This window comes from Salmo salar, chromosome ssa29 (genome assembly GCF_905237065.1).
Source record: "Salmo salar chromosome ssa29, Ssal_v3.1, whole genome shotgun sequence".
Classification (NCBI taxonomy): domain Eukaryota; kingdom Metazoa; phylum Chordata; class Actinopteri; order Salmoniformes; family Salmonidae; genus Salmo; species Salmo salar.
In genome coordinates, this window is record NC_059470.1 from 20,831,620 (window position 1) to 20,851,261 (window position 19,642).

General features: G+C 41.4%; 1 protein-coding gene across 2 annotated transcripts; it reads right to left on the reverse strand.

The window, feature by feature from the left end:
- Positions 1 to 14,362: 14,362 nt before the first annotated feature.
- gcm2 (glial cells missing transcription factor 2) lies at positions 14,363 to 19,576 on the reverse strand. Of its 2 annotated transcripts, none has more exons than XM_014181224.2 (5): positions 19,028 to 19,576; positions 18,350 to 18,602; positions 17,534 to 17,661; positions 16,914 to 17,039; positions 14,363 to 15,787 (listed from the first exon to the last, which is right to left on the reverse strand). In XM_014181224.2, exons 1-5 carry the CDS (start codon positions 19,121 to 19,123, stop codon positions 14,867 to 14,869), a joined length of 1,524 nt encoding a protein of 507 aa, XP_014036699.1. In that variant the 5' UTR covers positions 19,124 to 19,576; the 3' UTR covers positions 14,363 to 14,866. The 2 variants fall into 2 exon arrangements, with proteins under 2 accessions (XP_014036699.1, XP_014036700.1); XM_014181225.2 differs by having other exon boundaries at positions 17,534 to 17,646; positions 19,028 to 19,574.
- Positions 19,577 to 19,642: the final 66 nt, after the last annotated feature.

Consider the following 19,642-nt stretch of genomic DNA (forward strand, 5'->3'; position numbering starts at 1 on the left):
GAGAAGTAGCTGGTGAACCAGGCAAGGCAATCATTTGAGAAACCAAGACTATTGAGTCTGCCGATGAGGATGTGGTGATTGACAGAGTCGAAAACCTTGGCCAAGTCAATGAATACGGCTGCACAGTATTGTTTCTTATCGATGGCAGTTAAGATATCGTTTAGGACCTTGAGCGTGGCTGAGGTGCACCCATGACCAGCTCTGAAACCAGATTGCATAGCGGAGAAGGTGCGGTGGGATTCGAAATGGTCGGTAATCAATTTGTTGACTTGGCTTTCGAAGACCTTAGAAAGGCAGGGTAGGATAGTTCTGTAGCAGTTTGGGTCAAGAGTGTCCCCCCCTTTGAAGAGGGGGATGACCGCAGCTGCTTTCCAATCTTTGGGAATCTCAGACGACACGAAAGAGAGGTTGAACAGGCTAGTAATAGGGGTTGCAACAATTTTGGCAGATAATTTTAGAAAGAAAGGGTCCAGATTGTCTAGCCCAGCTGATTTGTAGGGGTCCAGATTTTGCAGCTCTTTCAGAACATCAGCTGACTGGATTTGGGAGAAGGAGAAATGGGGAAGGCTTGGGCGAGTTGCTGTGGGGGGTGCAGTGCTGTTGACCGGGGTAGGGGTAGCCAGGTGGAAAGCATAGCCAGCCGTAGAAAAATGCTTATTGAAATTCTCAATTATAGTGGATTTATCGGTGGTGACAGAGTTTCCTATCCTCAGTGCAGTGGGCAGCTGGGAGGAGGTGCTCTTATTCTCCATGGACTTTACAGTGTCCCAGAACTTTTTCGAGTTTGTGTTGCAGGCAGCAAATTTCTGCTTGAAAAGCTAGTCTTGGCTTTTCTAACTGCCTGTGTATATTGGTTTCTAACTTCCCTGAACAGTTGCATATCACGGGGGCTGTTCGATGCTAATGTAGAACGCCACAGGATGTTTTTGTGTTGGTTAAGGGCAGTCAAGTCTGGAGAGACCCAAGGGCTATATTTGTTCCTGGTTCTAAATTTCTTGAATGGGGCATGCTTATTTAAGATGGTGAGGAAGGCATTTTTAAACAGCTTGGAAAATTCCAGAAAATGATGTCATGGCTTTAGAAGCTTCTGATAGGCTAATTGACATCATTTGAGTCAATTGTAGGTGTACCTGTGGATGTATTTCAAGGCCTACCTTCAAACTCAGTGCCTCTTTGCTTGACATCATGGGAAAATCCAAAGAAATCAGCGAAGACCTCAGAAAAGAAATTGTAGACCTCCACAAGTCTGGTTTATCCTTGGGAGCAATTTCCAAACGCCTGAAGGTAACACGTTCATCTGTACAAACAATAGTACGCAAGTGTAAACACCATGGGCCCACGCAGCCGTCAAACCACTCAGGAAGGAGACGCATTCTGTCTCCTAGAGATGAACGTACTTTGGTTCGAAAAGTGCAAATCAATCCCAGAACAACAGCAAAGGGCCTTGTGAAGATGCTGGAGGAAACGGGTACAAAAGTATCTATATCCACAGTAAAACGAGTCCTATGTCGACATAACCTGAAAGGCCGCTCAGCAAGGAAGATGCCACTGCTCCAAAACCGCCATAAAAAATCCAGACTACGGTTTGCAACTGCACATAGGGACAAAGATCGTAGTTTTTGGAGAAATGTCCTCTGGCCTGATGAAACAAAAATAGAACTGTTTGGACATAATGACCATCGTTATGTTTGGAGGAAAAAGGGGGAGGCTTGCAAGCCGAAGAACACCGTCCCAACTGTGAAGCACGGGGGTGGCAGCATCATGTTGTGGGGGTGCTTTGCTGCAGGAGGGACTGGTGCACTTCACAAAATAGATGGCATCATGAGGGAGGAAAATTATGTGGATATATTGAAGCAACATCTCAAGACATCAGTCAGGAAGTTAAAGCTTGGTCGCAAATGGGTTTTCCAAATGGACAATGACCCCAAGCATACTTCCAAAGATGTGGCAAAATTGCTTAAGGACAACAAAGTCAAGGTATTGGAGTAGCCATCACAAAGCCCTGACCTCAAACCTATAGAAAATATGTGGGCAGAACTGAAAAAGCATGTGCGACAAAGGAGGCCTACAAACCTGACTCAGTTACACCAGCTCTGTCAGGAGGAATGGGCCAAAATTCACCCAACTTATTGTGGGAAGCTTGTGGGAGGCTACCCGAAACGTTTGACCCAAGTTAAACAATTTAAAGGCAATGCTACCAAATACTAATTGAGTTTATGTAAACTTCTGACCCATTGGGAATGTGATGAAAGAAATAAAAGCTGAAATAAATCATTCTCTCTACTATTATTCTGACATTTCACATTCTTAAAATAAAGTGGTGATCCTAACTGACCTAAGACAGGGAATTTTTACTAGGATTAAATGTCAGGAATTGTGAAAAACGGAGTTTAAATGTATTTGGCTAAGGTGTATGTAAACCTCCGACTTCAACTGTATCTATATAAGAGGAGTTGGCATCGACGCTTTTAACTTTTCACATTTCAGAAATGAGTTATGTTTTCCACCACTTTTGGCAGTCGCGAGTTGTATCCTTGATCTGTGTCCTTGCAGCCACTATTCATTTTGTTTCGTTGTGATAACATGACATACATAACACTGATGGCCAACGCTCAGTTTCCCAACCTTCGTGATGATGAATCTGATGCATGTAGATACAGTAAATAGCATGGCTGTTGGCAGGGAGGACGGAGGCACACGCACACACTCATGTGTGCGTGTACACACACATGAAGGTCAATGTGATGAAATAGTAACAAGCTGTTCAGATCACACCGATAGAGAGGAAAAATGTGTCAGGACGTGAAAGAGAAATGATAGTGTTTCTTCTCCCCGACGCCTTTGTGAGGAGACAGACTGGACTGGGGGGCCACACCCTCCTTCTGTCTCGGTAGGCACTGTGGGAGTTTCTCCAGTTGTGAGACATCCTGTCCGTGTCTTCAGCGTCTGCACCTGTCCTGTCTGTCCCCAGACGGTACTGTAGTCATCATCAGTCTCTGTCGACCTCGATAATAATATTTAACATAACATGTTACAGGTATATGTGTGGTTTAGGCCTGGTTTGCATTCACTTTGTACTTTCACAAATGTATTTGTAATAAACACAATAAATACAACAATTTGATTAACTTTGATTTAGAAGGAATCATAAAGAGTATGCACCCCAAACATTTTTTTCTGCAAGGCTTGAAGTAGCTTTTCCAAACAGTGTTCTGTTAGCCATACTTGGTGTTGTGGCCTGCTGCCTTTGTCTCGGCCAATGCTTGACTTGGACGGGAGCTCACCGGAGCTGAGTACCAGCACCTCACATTTTCTACTGCTTGAGCTCCTGTTCCTTTTATAGAATATTACCTCAAAAGTATTGTGGAGATCCTGTCCCTAAATATAAACAGTACCGGCACCTATTCCAGTCCAAGTCAAGCACTGGTCTAGGCCATAGAGGACATACTATTAACTGTGGAGGTCACTTTGTGGTTTTACGTTATTCCTGTAGTCTAACTGCTAATACAGTAGAAGGGTTATTTTTGTTTTTCAGATATTATCCATCAAGTTATGCTGTTTAAATATACCACAAAACTTATGGACCTGACAGTTCTAGTTTTAAACATTCATTGTATGAGTATGAATATGGGTCTCATAAGTATGACAATTATTTCCTTGTTGTAATATAGGTTGCGAGACAGGGTGACATTCAGTGCTACATTTTTACAAATGGCTCAAAAAGTCAAGAGCAGTTTCTTAGTCTGTATTTTCTCACCTTCCATTCACAGCAGAGGAAGTCTTTCTGGTTCAGTTGAGAAGAATGAAGTTGGCTTACTCAAAGTTTATCTTGACGCAAGACAAGTGTGGGGTTGTTTTCTGTCATAACTTGTCTGTAGTTCACCGTGGCTGAAGTGATTGAGTGCTTAAATATGTGAAGAGTTTATTTCCAAAACTCTATATCCACTATATTTCACCAATTTCATCAGAAATTATTGCCAATGGGTACCTTCATGTGTGTGTAAAATGTTACTGTTCTCAGATGTTTTATTTGTCGATTTTATGAATGTGTTTTTTTGCAAAACGCTATATATCCATTGTTTAGCAATCTTAAGGTGATTGCACTAACTGTAAGTCGCTCTGGATAAGAGCATCTGCTAAATGACTTAAATGTCAAATGTTAATGTTTTACATACAGATCTCATATTACTGTATTGAATTATTATTATTTAATTATTTAATTTATATTGATGTCACAAATGTATCATTTGTACAGTTCTTTATAAAAAATGTAGTTATTTGTTAGATTTGACAGTGTAAAATCCAGCAGTACTACTTATTTCTCTGAGAGGCAGATATACAGCATTTAGCAATAATAATTTTGTTGATTATTTGTGTCTCTGGAATGAAACCATCAAGTGATAGATTTGAAACAAATACGTCTGTCATTGAACATGCCATGATTAGATAGTTAAAAAAAACACAGATCTTTTTCATAATTTCTTTAAACAATAAAAGCTAATTTACCAACATTTATGAAACTGGATATATAGCATTTTGGAATGAAACCCTTCATGTGTTGTTGTAGGTGCAGCAGCAGTCTAGGTCTAATGTCTGCAACATATTCTGGTAAAACATTTAATCATCCCTCTAAACTCATGATAAGGATCGGATGACTGATCGCTGACCCCGAGACAGTACACAAGTGAAATGAAGCAGAACAGACGTTCTTGATGCTCGGATACAGGAAAGTGTTTGGTCACGTCTCAACCAAAAAGTATTTTCAGAGTCATTAGGTCATTGATGGTTTTTTTTCAAGCATTGTATTCTCAATGTCAATTGTACTGTAAATTCAGCACTTGTATAATATGAAACTCATTAACTGGGTGTACAAGTTTGTTAAAGGATTCAGATTTTGAAATCATAGTTACATAAGGCGCATACAAGTACATATGTAGGATCTTAATTTGAGCCAGTTTGCTACATCAGGAAAATTATCCTGCAGCAACAGGAAATGTGAATTATTATGTGGATTATAAATAGACATTTTTGTTGGGGTTAATACATTTTTTGTGAAGGAAATTCAAGGCATACATTTGTGGAAGTTACAAACTTCAGAAGCCTTTTTAAACCTCAAATGCACTACAAGTATTGCAAATCCAGCAACCGGGGGTTCAAATTAAGATCCTACATCTGTACATAGTACATACAGTAACATGTGCATAGAGCCCTATTTCATACACTGTTAACCACTGTATGAAAGAATATTTGAACTAATACATAAATGTAATTTGTTCCTAGAAACCAGGTTGAGGTTTTGATTGTCAATCAGTCCCATAGTCTTGACAATATGATACTGGTCAACGATCTTAGTCTGCCAGTCATCGTATTTGCTATGTATCCCATACTAAAATTCATGCATCATTGGTTAGCTACATGTACTAATCAAACACTGTGTTGATGCAAATCACTGGTTTGCGCTGATACAATCTGGGACCATATTCATACATTTGACTGTTTATCGCTAATGCTAAATTAGTAAACACAGGAAATGTAACTTCATGGGGATTAGGGATTAGTTCAGTCATTTGGAAATGAGCGCCGTGTTTATGTTCTGAGACATGAGGAAAGCCATTATTTAGACACCTCAGGGTGTTACTGTAAATGCTCTATGCTCTAAATACTCAGTGCTGCCTCATAGAATACCCTACGCAGGCATTGTCACTGTTAGCAAGTGCCCAACCACCTTGTCTGGTAGCAGTTTATAAGAAAAGTGATATAAAGAGGGACAGTAAATTAGTTAACAAACTGTTATGATTGGTAGCTTTAGCCCCATGCCATGTACTTTTGTAACTACTACAAAGCCACAAATAGGTTGGCTAAAATAAAAACTATTATTTAACCTTACCTGGGAAAATGGGCTCCTTTTTGATGGTATTTCCTTCTGGAATCTTTTTCGGGGCTCGGCAGGATCTTTGGCCCTAGTCATTGGTTTACAGACAAACAACCGATCCTTACTCTGCACAGGCCGTATTTTTCCCACGTCTGTCTGCTCTAACCTTACCTGTGAAAATAGGCCCCATTTTGAAGCCCTTCCCTTCTCTAGTCTATTTTGAGTTAGTCCCTGGTGCCTGTTTGAGATCATTGGCCCCAGTCATTGGTTTACAGACAAACAACAGATCCTGACTCTGCCCAGATCCCAAGAATAGATGGTGATGATACCAGTTGGACATCTTCCTCTGGCAGTTTATACTACAAATGATAGTTTTACATTTTGGGTCCTCTCGTTAAAACCCGATAATGGAGGGGGGTCAGAATTATTAAGGATTATTTTTCCATACTTACACAGTCATTGACATGGGCGTCCGAATTCTCCTTTGACACTTGTGAGTGTGAGGTCTCGGCATACCTTCAGAAACCCATCCACATGGCCCTATACGAGATCCATGAACAAATCCGTCACTGTTGGGCTACTTTGTTACAGTTAGATGGAGATTTAAACTCTCTGTGCCATTGTTAAGCTAATAAAAACAAATTGACACATGGATTTTACAGATACCTGTACCGCATTTCTCTCTAGGCCTCTTTGGACTCATCCGTCAGGGCATTTATATTCCGACAGGTGTGGGGTGGGGTGGGGGGAAGAATACGTACGATCCTCAGTGCTGCAGGTGCTAATCTTTCCCCGTGCTGGAAGGCTCAGTTGGGGTTCAGGGGAGCTGTGAGAGGGGGAGATCTGAGGCAGCGGCTGGTTTACTCCTAGCCCCGATGGAGCAAACCGAGCATGGCCCTTTGTCCTTAATCAAACTGATTTTTCCTCCATCCCCTTGCCTTCAAGGGGCTCTCAGCTCTCTGGAAGACTTAATGGTTCCATCATAATGTTTGGCAAAGGTAGAGGAGAGATCCGGGAGAGTTTGATAGATGCGTTCATACTGGATGACTGTATGAAGGGAGGGGGACTTGAGTTGAATCTGTCAGACAACCGAAACAGGGAATCCATTGTGATAAGTACAAAAAAGGAGCTATCTAGAATATTAAAGGGTTCTTCGGCTATCCTCATTGAACCCTTTCAAGAACCCTTGGTTGGTTCCAGGTAGAACCCGTTTAGTTCTAAGTAGAACCATTTTGGGTTCCATGTAGAACCCTTTCCACAGAGGGCTCTACATGGAACCCAAAATAGTTCTATCTGGAACCCAAAAAAGTTTTACCTGGAACCAAAAAGGGTTCTCCTATGGCAGTGGTCATCAAACAGTCAAAATGAAAGCCAAGATCTACCGCTCACATTTTTTTAAAACATTTTTTTTAAAACATAAGCCTATGCAACACTAACCTATTAAAAACAGTACTGTAGCAATTTGCTTTTTTGCAGTAGACTATAGGCCCAATACATTATCACTGCATATTGGCTTTACTTTAATTGACCTGCCAATGCATTGTTGTTCAGACCATTTTTTTGAGGTAGGCTATATGATCACACCAGTAATAGATCAGTTGTGTATTACTTATGAGGCACAGCTGAGTGAGCTTACTTTTAAATCATTTGCTTTTTATTTTACTGGGCTGATGGTGCCTGCATCTGATGGTCAGTCTCAGCGGAGGGAGAGAGCAGCAGACTGAGGCTCCACCTTTCAACATCCCTCCGCTCTCCCTTTCCTCCACTGACACTGACAATAAAGGGACATCGTCTTCCAGCTGATGGGGAAACTAGTCGCACTGCGTTATTTCTGCCTCATGGACAAATTCCTGTTGTTACTCCTATGAACAGAGAAAGTGAAATATTCCTCAATATTAAAAAAGACCCAAGAGGCTAATAATAACAACGCAAGCTTATAGATACACTTTCCTACTCATTCATTACAGCTGCAGTGCTGGTTGTAGCATGACTGGAAGTAGGGAGAACGCACATTTTGTGTGTTGACAGTGCTGAGTAAGAACTTTATAAAAACTCACTCATAAAAACTGCAGCTCTTTGCTGTATTTGTTGACAGTCTCTCTCTAGTCATGTTTTAAAAGTTTTTAAATCTCACAGTAACAACTTTACTGTAGGTTTCTTTTACGCCTGATACGTTACTGCAGACACGGGAATCTGAGCCATCTGATTGGCCATCGAAAGGCCTATAGCAGTGGCGGTTGGTGCCGTTTAAGATGAGGGAGGATAACATTTTTTTAATGGACATGGTCTTATTTTTATTACAGCATATTGAATGACTGTCATTCATATTCCATTCACCCAGCTCAATGTAACATAGATAGGTTTAGGCAACTGCATGACACTCACATTTTCCCTATACCCGTCACAACCTAGCCTATGAATGAAAGTTTACAATGTAGGTGCACAGGTAGAGAACATTTTGAGTAATCAAGGTGACAGACAGTGACACATTCAATACCGCCTTGCACACTCTTGCATGCATCTAGCTGATCTAGGGTGTAATCATTAGTCCAACAGTTGCAAATTAGAGTTTCTATTGGACAAATTCAGTTATGTTTATCCCTGTTTTGTTCCATTTGCTTCTGTTTAAGATATATTTTTCAGCAGATTTGGCGGAATGAATACACCCCTGATCACACACTTCACTTTCATAGCAGCCACATAAAAACAGCATGATCACTTTTCTCGTTGTACATATAATTCCTTTTTGCAACTATCTACGCGCTTTCATCCTCTCATCTTTTTCCTAAGCTTGTGGACTTCAGTGGACACAACACATCAGCTGTCTGTGGCCAGGCGAAAAGCATTTCCAAGTATCGTTGTCACGTCATAGTCAACATAGCTACTAGAACCAATGGATTAGTAAGCCTGCTACAATCATGCAGTACAGTGTACAGTCAGAAAGCAGTTTAGCAGTTACATCGGCAGGGCCCGGTGGCAATAAATTAATAAAACCAAAAGCTTACCTTGACTTGGAAGAGTTCCAGTGTTGGATAGCCATAGCAGGCTAGCTACAATAGCATCCCTCTCTGTTTGAACCAGGTGTAGGGTAAACTGGCTAGCTGCATTCGCCAGCTAATTGAAAGTGAAAATTTAAAAAAACATAACCATATATAGCTAGCTCTCTCTCGCTTCATCTAAATTTTGGAACAAACTAATTTGTTCAAAACTGTTCAACTATTGTCTTTCTCTCTTTGAGTCAACTACTCACCACATTTTATACACTGCAGTGCTAGCTAGCTGTAGCGTATACTTTCAGTACTATATTCATTCTCTGATCCTTTGATTGGGTGGACAACATGTCAGTTCATGCTGCAAGAGCTCTGATAGGTTGAAAGACGTCCTCCGGAAGTTGTCATAATTACTGTGTAAGTCTATGGAAGGGGGTGAGAACCATGAGCCTCCTAAGATTTGTATTGAAGTCAATGTACTCAGAGGAGGACAGAAGCTAGTTGTCCTCCGGCTATACCATGGTGCTATGCTACAGAGTTCTGCTGAGGCTACTGCAGACCTTCATTGCAAAACAGTATGTTTTACTCAATTATTTGATGATGTGTATATATTAAGTATAGTTTTATCTAAAAAGGATAACTTTAATGTTTCACAATTGTTTTATTTTATTAAATTCACTGAGGAGGATGGTACTACACTGAGGAGCCTCCACTGGCCTACAGTGCACTTGAATTGCTCTCTGGGCCCGCCAGGAAGGGAGAGTTTGTACCTTCAGACACATGAAATGGTTCAAAATGAGAACACTTCGCCTACCCGGCACACAGGGCTGCTGAAGGCTTTATCGTTGGGCTTTTTATTGAAATGTTTGGCGATCGGCTAGGAATGCCTTGGAGATCGACCAATCGATTGCTATCAAACTGTTGGTGACCCCTGTCCTATGGGGACGAAGAACCCTTTTGGAAACCTAGTCTAAGAGTGTACTGTGTTCCATCCACATTCCTTTGAGATATTACTCAAAAACGGATATAGCTTATATTGTAGTGACAGTCATTCAAGTGACAATACAATACGTTGTATCCATTTCCCATTGACCATTTAAACCCCTTTTGGGGGGCCCTAGTGGAGATGTTGAATACTGGCAGTTACATCGGACATGCTCTGCACTCTTACAAATTACACAACACTTAAGCTGCCAGACTGGGCTGTCTGCTGTCAACAGCAGTTATTGAAATTACAGTCCAATGCGGCAGATGAAGGTTTAAAGGGAAACAATAGGCGCAAAGTTTGTTTTTGCAGGCGATGTGGTGACATGGATTCTAGCGCTCAGCGCCCTTTAGAATCGGTCTCAGTTGATTTATGTTAATGATACATGGCCGCCGCATTCCGCAAAGCACCTGCATTCCAGCAGCCTTTCAGGCAGGGATATCGAGGCCTGGTATAAAGAATAACCTGTCCCTAACCATCTATTCTTAACAATTATGTGACATCTTCAGACTGGCATGCCTGAGATTCTTGCTTCGGTTCACGGCTAAGGGCAAAACAACAGAATCCATCAGGTGCGACAGCTTCCTAGGCTAGCAGACTTACAGTACATGTCTGAAGACCAGATGTGGGAACCGTGGCATGATTGTCATTGACTGTTGTTGTTTGAAGAAGAAGCTATAATAAAAAAAAAACAGTGAGAGACTAAACTTGTTGGAGATTGATGAGTTTTTAGTTAATTATTATTGTGTCACAGATCAATTTCATCTGCATTTATGTCTGTATTTGACTGGAGGTAGCTGTGGTGTGATGAATCAGCTTTGTGTAATCTATAGGTGGAACAGAATGTGTTTCTGGGCTCTTCAAGAACAAAATCTATAGAAGTCACTCATCAATGGTTCTCACTTAAAGGGATCAGAAAAGCTGAAAGGCTCAGAGTTTGAGGCCGTGTGTGTGTCTACATGCTTTACTATACTTGTGAGTACCAGAAGTCCTCACTTGTAAAAAGGCTATTTTAGGTTTATGGGTTAGACAGTTAGGGTTATGGGTTAGGGAAAATAGTATGTTGATTGGGAATCGATTGTTGGTCCACAAAATGTTTATGTGCCCATCAGTGTGTGTGTGTGTGTGTGTGTGTGTGTGTGTGTGTGTGTGTGTGTGTGTGTATTTTTATTCATGCGCCCATCAGTGTGCGTGTGTGTGTGCGTGTGTGAGGTACACTCAGACAGAGAGAAAAAGGTCTGTATAAATGGCCTATTTTTCTGGCCTCGAGCAGCTGAGGCCCTGCACTAATCAGCCTGAGTGGCCTGTAGAGAGCCAGAGAGCACCTAGCCTGCCTGTGCTGTGTACCACTACCACTACCACCACCGTCCAGCAGCTAATGTCAAAGTAGTAGAGGAGCGTAAAAGGCTGTCGCTCAAGCTGTTGGAAGGCTGGTTCAGTGGGCCCACCACCTGGGACCTTCCATCTTAATTTTCACAGGAATGCTTTTTGGGAAAATACTCAAAGCCCCATTCTTTGGGGAGAAATGTTGAATATGTACAATGTTAAAAAAGAGACATGTCAATGCAGAAAGCAAATGTTTGATGCTTTTGAAAGGGAAAATTGAACCATGAAGGTACAATACAATGCTTTCCTACTGGTAGTCTGTGTTTACCAGCTTTAAAGCGGAAATGTGCAATTTCTGTAAAAAGCTGAGGGATGGGGCTGGAGAAATGTAACCACTCAAATTTATAGAACTGTGGATGCAAGGACTTATTATACCATTTTTATTTTTAACCATGTTTTGAGGCTATATAGTGATTGTTTACATTTACTTTGTTTACAAACATTGGAGGTAAACAAGCTTATATTTTGGTTTCGGATGGGGTACGACAGTTGAACTAAGCTCATGAGGCATTTATAAGTTTAAATTCTTCAAGAATCAATGAGTACATATCATTAATGTATAAGTCAAAATATGGATGTATAAACTGCAGATTGGCCTTTTAAGTTACTTCAGTTTCCCCAATATACATGTTCTGTACTGGGCACTGCAACCCTCGTTGTTGGCAATACTTGCCAAGGCCCATAATGTGTTCAACAGTCAAAGGCATCTTCCCACTTCTGAGTGGCTTTTGGATCCCTTTGAAGCGCTATATGGTTGGAGAGATAACCGGGCACCTGCTTTTAAGCATGGCGTATCTCTATCCCACTGTTTGTAAACAAAACCTCTTGAAGTATGATGGTGTAGGATGAGGGCTGGGGGAGGAATATAGGGGTGGCTGCAGATTCACCAACATTAATCAGGCACCCATCAGACAGCCAGTGCTACAGCCCTGACAGCGGTATCGTGGTTCTGTACCTTCTGAGTGGAGCATACTAGCTTAGTCAACCCCTCAGTAGAATTCAAGACAGGTTTCATGAGAGAGAAAGATCAAAGGTCAAGCAGGGGTCAGAGCCCTAGAGTTTAAAGTTTGCTGTGTTTGGGTGAAGATTAAAAATGTCACACAGGTGTGTATTATATGCGTTGGAATCCACATGTTCTGGAATGTTCACTAATGAGGTTATTTGCACTATTATTAGCTACCACCACCACTACTATTTGTAGTACATGTACTACAATACAAGTCATTGATAGTGGTGAAAGTTATGTTGATAGGATGATGATTATATGTTGAGGGTCAAAAGCAGAACACTTTGACTTGTTTTTCATCCAGTGTGAATGTGAGTTTAACACAGCTTGAGTCAATGCTTGAAAGAAAATACTGACTACTATCCAAGTTGTAACCTATAGAAACCATCTAAAACCGGACAGTGAAATACAGAGTTACACACACATCAGAGCCTTGTTCCTCGCTAGGTTTCTTCCTAGGTTCCTGCCTTTCTAGGGAGTTTTTCCTAGCCACTGTGCTTCTACATCTGCATTGCTTGTTGTTTGGGGTTTTAGGCTGGGTTTCTGTATAGCACTTTGGACATCTGCTAATGTAAAAAGGGCTTTATAAATACATTTGATTGATCACTCTTTAGAAGAAAGCACTACAACATCAGTATGTAGGCCTGCAATTTGGTACCAGGAGGGCTCTACTCAATCCGCATCGCGGAAGTTCAGCTTTACAGCGTGATTGAAATTTAAAGGCAATGTTCCTGCTTTAGCGGAGACTGCATTCACGGCTGACGCTGCATATGTAGATTCAATCGGAAATGACCTTTACATTTCTACTGCGGAATGTGTAATGCTTCAGCATTACAGATTTAATAGAGCCCCTAGTTCATTTTTTGAGAAGTGCTAAAAAGTATCCATTGTCACAATTTCGTTGTAAATACTGTACTAAACAAGTGGAAGCTGAAACAGGACTGTGAAATAAAGCCAGGACCCATGTTTTTGTTAGTCATACAGTCCTACAGAGGGGAATTGTATTGTTAATTAGATGTATGGATGTACCTGGCAGCTAAACAAGTTAGGTTTGATGAATCACTCAAATCTCAATTAGCTAATTCTGTTTTGTGTTGTACTGCAGTACATTAATTGTGTAAGTAGGGCCTACAAATAATACACTGCACTGTACCTTGCACTGTAATATAATCTATGATCCTAATATACTATAAATCAGCCAAGTCTATAATCTTGAAGAGAAGAAACAGGCTAACAGTCTGTAGCCATCGTCCTGGCTATTCAGTCTCATGAGCTCTACGTTACATTTCAACATTTTTACAAGCATGTTGCATATTAACGTTTTTGTTGTCAAAACATTGTATATTAGGTGTAGCCGGCCTACACACCCAGCTTAATTACATAGAAAAGGCTACATCTCTGTAGAATTAAGCCAATACAAGGTAAAGGCTTTCTGAAATATTGAAACAGAGACGTTATTAGTCATCTGTGATCAGTCTGTCTGACAAGGCTACCATTATGTCTCCTGTCAGCACACAGTTACACTAAAAAGAATCACACATATGGAGAAACTGATTCACGGCTAGCACCACCTCTGTCCTTACAATAATAGAGAGAGTCATTTGTTTATCTAGACGGGACATCAGAGGAAAAGTCCCCGGCGGAGTCCGAGTGTTGAGCTTCCAAATGAAGCGGCGCCGCTTCCCTGCTGAACCGGCCGCGAGGAGAGATACTGTCAGCGTCAGGTATTACCGGCATTCTGGAAGAAGGGGAGAAAGACTCATCTCTTCTCCCTCTATCTTTCTCTCGTCTCTACCCCAGAGTGGAGGGAAATACTTGTCAGGGCGCCTCTGAACCACAAGATTGAAAGCGACCCGATGACAAACCTGACGATTAATTGCCCAACTTCATCCCTTTTGACACGAGCACATCCTTTTCTGAGTGAGTGAGTGTGTGTGTGGGGGGTGGCAATGAGCTTATGTTTCTGACTTATGTTCCTCACCCCCCAGTATTTTAAGACAGTCGATAACAGTGTAATTACTTTGTTTAAACTGCAAGGTCTTGCAAAGGGCTGGAAGTGAATGAAGTGAATTTGACCAAAAAAAAGGCAACATCATAACCACAGCATCAGAATGTGTCAAATCTATGGTAGGAGCTCATTGAATTTTTATGTCACATAACAATGTTCACAAACTGTACAGTTGAAGACTGCATTTACAGTTGCACTGTACCACAAGCATTTTCATGATACTTTGTTGGCCATTCCCAGTCTATAGAACATTTATTTCAGTGCCATAGGAATATGATGTGATATTGTAACAGACAAAATACCTTAAGAATACATATTATTCATTTTCTACAAACACAATAATCCGATTTAAAAAAAAAATCCAAAGGCAATAATAATTACTTTGTGGCTTTTTCTTATGCATTAAATGGGGAAATGTTGGGAACATCCTAGAAGAGTCTAGACTCAATGTAGTGTCATCACTAGCAGTCCAAATGGAATCCAACACCTCAAATATATAAATAACAATAGAGCTTTACAAACCTGATAAAAGGTGGCAGAAAGTCTGTTCCAAGCGTTCTTTCTGGTCATTTGCATAACTATCAAATCACAGTCTTTGTTTTGGTGGCTTCCTCATCGATCAGTATTCCCCTCCGTCGTATCTAAATGGATGAGAAACCCTGTCGGGATAGCTGTTGGACGCGTAGTTGCCGTAGCGGTAAGTGTCAAAGTTCTCAGCCCTCTCAATTTTAGCTGGCAGGGTTTCCGGCTGGTACGACAGCGCAGACTTGATGACCCCAGAATCTTCAGGAATCTTGAGATCGGAGTAAGAGGTGGGCGAGGTGTCCTCGAGCAGGGAGCTGCAGCTGGGCAGGCCCTTGACGTCGTAGATGTTGTCGCTGTACTTGACCACGGAGGACTTGGGGCAGGGCTGGTAGGACACTTTTGTGGTGGTGGTAATGATGGTCTGCAGGGCAGCGGGCGTGGCTGGCGCTGGGCCAGGGTACCTGCACGGGTACTCACTGTTGTAGTAGTGGTGGTTGGTGTTGCCAGGAAACTGTCCGTACTCGCCCCGCTCACTGTACGTCCCCTTGCCCAAGATCTGTTTCCAGCCGTGGTGCTTGCTGGTCGTGTCGTAGTTGTTGCGGTCGTGGCCTGAAAGGACCCCGGTGGTGTGGGTTGTGGCAGTGCTGGTACCCAGGCCCGAGCTCACCTTGCTGGGCTCCGGGGCCTCCGCCTGGGGGCTACTGGGGTCCTTATATAGGGCTGTGTAGGAGCCCGAGCCTAAATAGCTCGGCACGGCAAAGTCGTAGCCACACGGAGGCCGGGGCATGTACAGACGGTGGTTGGGCTGCTTCTGGAGTGTGGATGGGGCCTCACCCATGTTGGCGTGGGAATCGTAGGCAAACTTGTAGGGCTCAGGGTTTTGGAACGGAGGGTAGTGCTGGGTCTGGATGGGGAAGTTGGACTCAGCGATGATGCTAAAGCGGTCTGGGCCCTCCATGCAGGACAGCTGGTGCAGGTTGGGGAAAGGAGCGCCCAGGTCGTGGTATCTCCCAGTCTGAAGAATATTTTGAACATATTAGTGATTGGCTAGGCAAAGACAGTCCACTGCATCTACCAATTTAATAAATGGCATGTGGGTAGTTTGTGAGTTTTTTACTTTTCAATCACATTGTATATGCAAAGAAGGGCTTTTACACTATTCGAAGTACAGGTCACAAAGTGCTTACTGTTTCTGCCACCCAAACTAAACAACCACAACGGGAAAGCAAAGGCAACAGTGACAAGGAAAACATGTTGAAATGAACCATCCACCTCTGGCTGAGCAGGTAAATATTCAAAGCACACTTGAACAAAAATATAAACGCAACATGTAAAGTGTTGTTCCCATGTTTCATGAGCTGAAACAAAAGATCTCAAAAATATTCCATACCCTCAAAAAGCTTTTTTTTCTCTGAAATGTTGTGCACTAATTTGTTTAAATCCCTGTTAGGGAGCATTTCTCCTTTGCCAAAATAATCCATCCACCTGACAGGTGTGGCAAATCAAGAAGCTGATTAAACAGCATGATCATTACACAGGTATACCTTGTGCTGGGGACAATAAAAGGCCCCTAAAATGTGCAGTTTTGTCACACAACACAATGCCACAGATGTCTAAAGTTGAGGGAGCGTGCAATTGGCATGCTGACTGCAGGAATGTCCACCAGAGCCATTGCCAGATCATTTAATGTTCAATTCTCTACCATAAGCCGCATCCAATGTTGTTTTAGAGAATTTGACAGTACGTCTAACCGGCCTCATAACCGCAGACCACGTGTATGGCGTCGTGTGGGCAAGCGGTTTGCTGATGTCAACATTGTGACCAGAGTGCCCCATGGTGGCAGTGGGGTAATGTTATGGGCATGCATAAGCTACGGACAAAGAACACAATTTCATTTTATCGATGGCAATTTGAATGCACAAAAATACTGTGAAGAGGTTCTGAGGCCCATTGTGAGGCCCATTTTTTTTAAAGGTATCTGTGGCCAACAGATGCATATCTGTATTCCCAGTCATGAAATCCATAGATTAGGGGCCTAAGGAATTTATTTCAATTGACTGATTTCCTCATATGAACTGTTGCATGTTGCGTTTGTATTTTTGTTCAGTATAGATATGACTATTGAGGGCAAAGTTTCTTACATCTGGCTCCATCAACCTCCTCTTCTGGGAGAAGTGTGGAGAGGACATCCTCCTCTTCACTGCACTCCTCCGGACCTCTGTCTCAGACTTACTCTCTGGTCTGGGGTGGTCATGGACCCCCTTCGCCTGCAATCACATCAATACATACTAGGATGTTACTTTCTTGAAATTAGAAACATCTTTGGTCACATTTAGGATTACTCTTAACTAAATAAATTGTAATATTTGTGTGGGAATGTTTTGCACAGAAACTCATAACTAAAAATGGTTTGTTTATTGTTTTTTACTTTAATTAACTCATATCTTTACATTTCACTAATAAAACAACAAATCCATGAAGGCATGTTAATTATCATTTATTGCCTAATATCACAAAATAGAAATACTAAAAACTCAACACTTAAGTTTACAGTACTTGTAGGTCTGCTTATAAACAGCTAATAAACATACATAGTTAAGTAAATGCATGTATAAGATCTGCTGTACAATACATTACAGTACTGTACATTAATTATTGTATGAACAATTGTATTGTATGAACTTGTATGAATGCTTAAAAACGGTTAATACAGAGACCTGCAAACGTGTTACCTCTCAATTCAGAATATGAACCCACAAACCTGGAAGAATATAGCTTTTCCATCTATTCTCCAGAAGTTGGTGACGGGATAGCCACTGTGTCCTCTGCATGGCATCAGCTCCAGGGCAGAGTTACAGCTGGGGCACAGCTTCTCTGGAGAACAACCACCAATACACACAACCACACAGTTTTAAACAAAACCATGTTGGCTAATAGTATAGAAGTGATTTTTGTATTCAAGTATTGTAAGTTTATTTATGAAATATTATACTGTTATGATGTGAGGAGAGGAATAGTCTATTATGTGGAGAGTGGTTGAAAGTGAATGCTGATTAATACATTTTTTACAATTAAAAAAAAGAATACGTATTTACTATGAGGGGTATTATTTTTAATTAGACCGTTTTTTTCCCAGTCAGACCAACAATATCTGAAGTTGTTTAATAAGTAGGTGTTCTGTATATAAAGCTTTATTGAGTTTATTTTATTGAAGCACCAAGTGCCACATTTCTATAGTGTATCAAGGTCATGACGATGTGAATGAATTGAGTCAGATGTATCAAGTGTTACCAGGTGTTAAGTTTAATAGTTTAATCTCTTTACAGAGTGAGTGGAATTATAGGCTATTCTCAAAAACAGCCTACAATATCGACAGGCCCAATAAGTAGGCTATCATTATGAATAATTTAACTGAGCTCATTAAGCTTTAAGAATAATTACAGTGTTTATTTAGACAATAGGCAATTATTTGATTCAACATCAATAAGTGTTTTAATGTCTTCCTCGTTTTTCCGAGGAGACGGGTCGCCAGGTGTACACCATAAACATGACAGCTGTGCATAATGCATTTACTCACTTTGTTGTTTTTGTCGTGCTTTGTCGCAGATAGCCGGTCGGAGCTGGAGTTTGCTTCCGTCAGCCAGCGTGCAGTTTCGGCCGCAGACTACCACGCCGAGGCAGGACTTCTTGAGAATCTGACAGTTGTGGTTGTTGGTGTTCCGCATGGCCCATCCGCTCAGGTGCCGCTGTGCGTTCTTATCCTCGCCGGTGTAGATGTAACGAACATACCCGTCCGTCCACTCCTGGAAAGCGTCATACTGCTTTGTGTCCTGTCAGAATTAGGGTAAAATATAGATTTTGATGGATTCATTATTTTTAAGTGCTTTTTATTAAAATGGATAATACGGTTAAAACAAAAACTACAGGCCAATTAATAGAATATTCCTGCAATTAGTGTTTATTGTGACGAGAACCAAAGATATGGACACAAACTGCAAATGAATATATGTTATTTGATATCTGAGCTATGAAAGCATAGCATAAGGCAAATCATGACAACATGCGTGTCAACTAATATATCATTAACTCTGCATATCTTCACAAATTAAAACTGATTTATTCGATTCAAACCGTGACCTACTTTATTTTATAGGCTACCACATGCTATAGAATTTGTTATTTTAAATAGCTGTCAATTAATATATTTTAAATGATAGCGTCAACTGGCGTATGCAAAACGTCGACATTAGCCTACCTGAGGCAGCTTTGGGTCGTTGATATCCCACGTTAACTTCATACCAAAGGAAGAAACACAGTCGGGGTCTTCAAACTGATCCGAGGACTTTGACATCTTGTTAGAATCTCACAATTTTACGGTTTTGAACTTGACTCATAGCAGGACCCACCAATACAGGTACCGTCCCGTAGCCGCGCACCTTACGAAATCACTTACTTTGTCAAAAATAAAGCATATGACAGACAACGCTAAAAATGAAAAAATAATTAGAGAATATATGTCCAGAAGTACATGATCTTCATCCGATTTCCTTTCTTTTCTCGGTGTTAATCCAAAATGCCCTTGTGTCCTGGGGAGTGTCACGCGATGCCACCGGAATAACAAGGTGAATGACTGTAGGTAAGGGCTGTCTCGTCTATGTAAAGGAGGAGGCAGGACTAGGAAATATGTCTAGCCTCAGCTCTGTTGAGGCTGAGCACTTTCAGTTCACCTGATCCGTGGCACTGACCTCCACTTACTGCATGTCCGTTTCCCCGAACGTTTCTTTCTAGTACTGTGTATGTATGAAACATCAAAAACTAATAGGCTATTATACTGTGTCTCTATGTTGATCTTGAATATACACAGACGTCA

Bases quoted from the DNA above. Each gene is read 5' to 3' on its own strand.
- gcm2 (XM_014181224.2), bottom strand. From the start codon at position 19,123: ATGTCAAAGTCCTCGGATCAGTTTGAAGACCCCGACTGTGTTTCTTCC. The intron at 18,603-19,027 runs GTAGGCTAATGT...TAATTCTGACAG, and splicing joins ACGACCCAAAGCTGCCTCAG to GACACAAAGCAGTATGACGC. The intron at 15,788-16,913 runs GTAAGAAACTTT...AATATTCTTCAG, and splicing joins GGAGGTTGATGGAGCCAGAT to ACTGGGAGATACCACGACCT.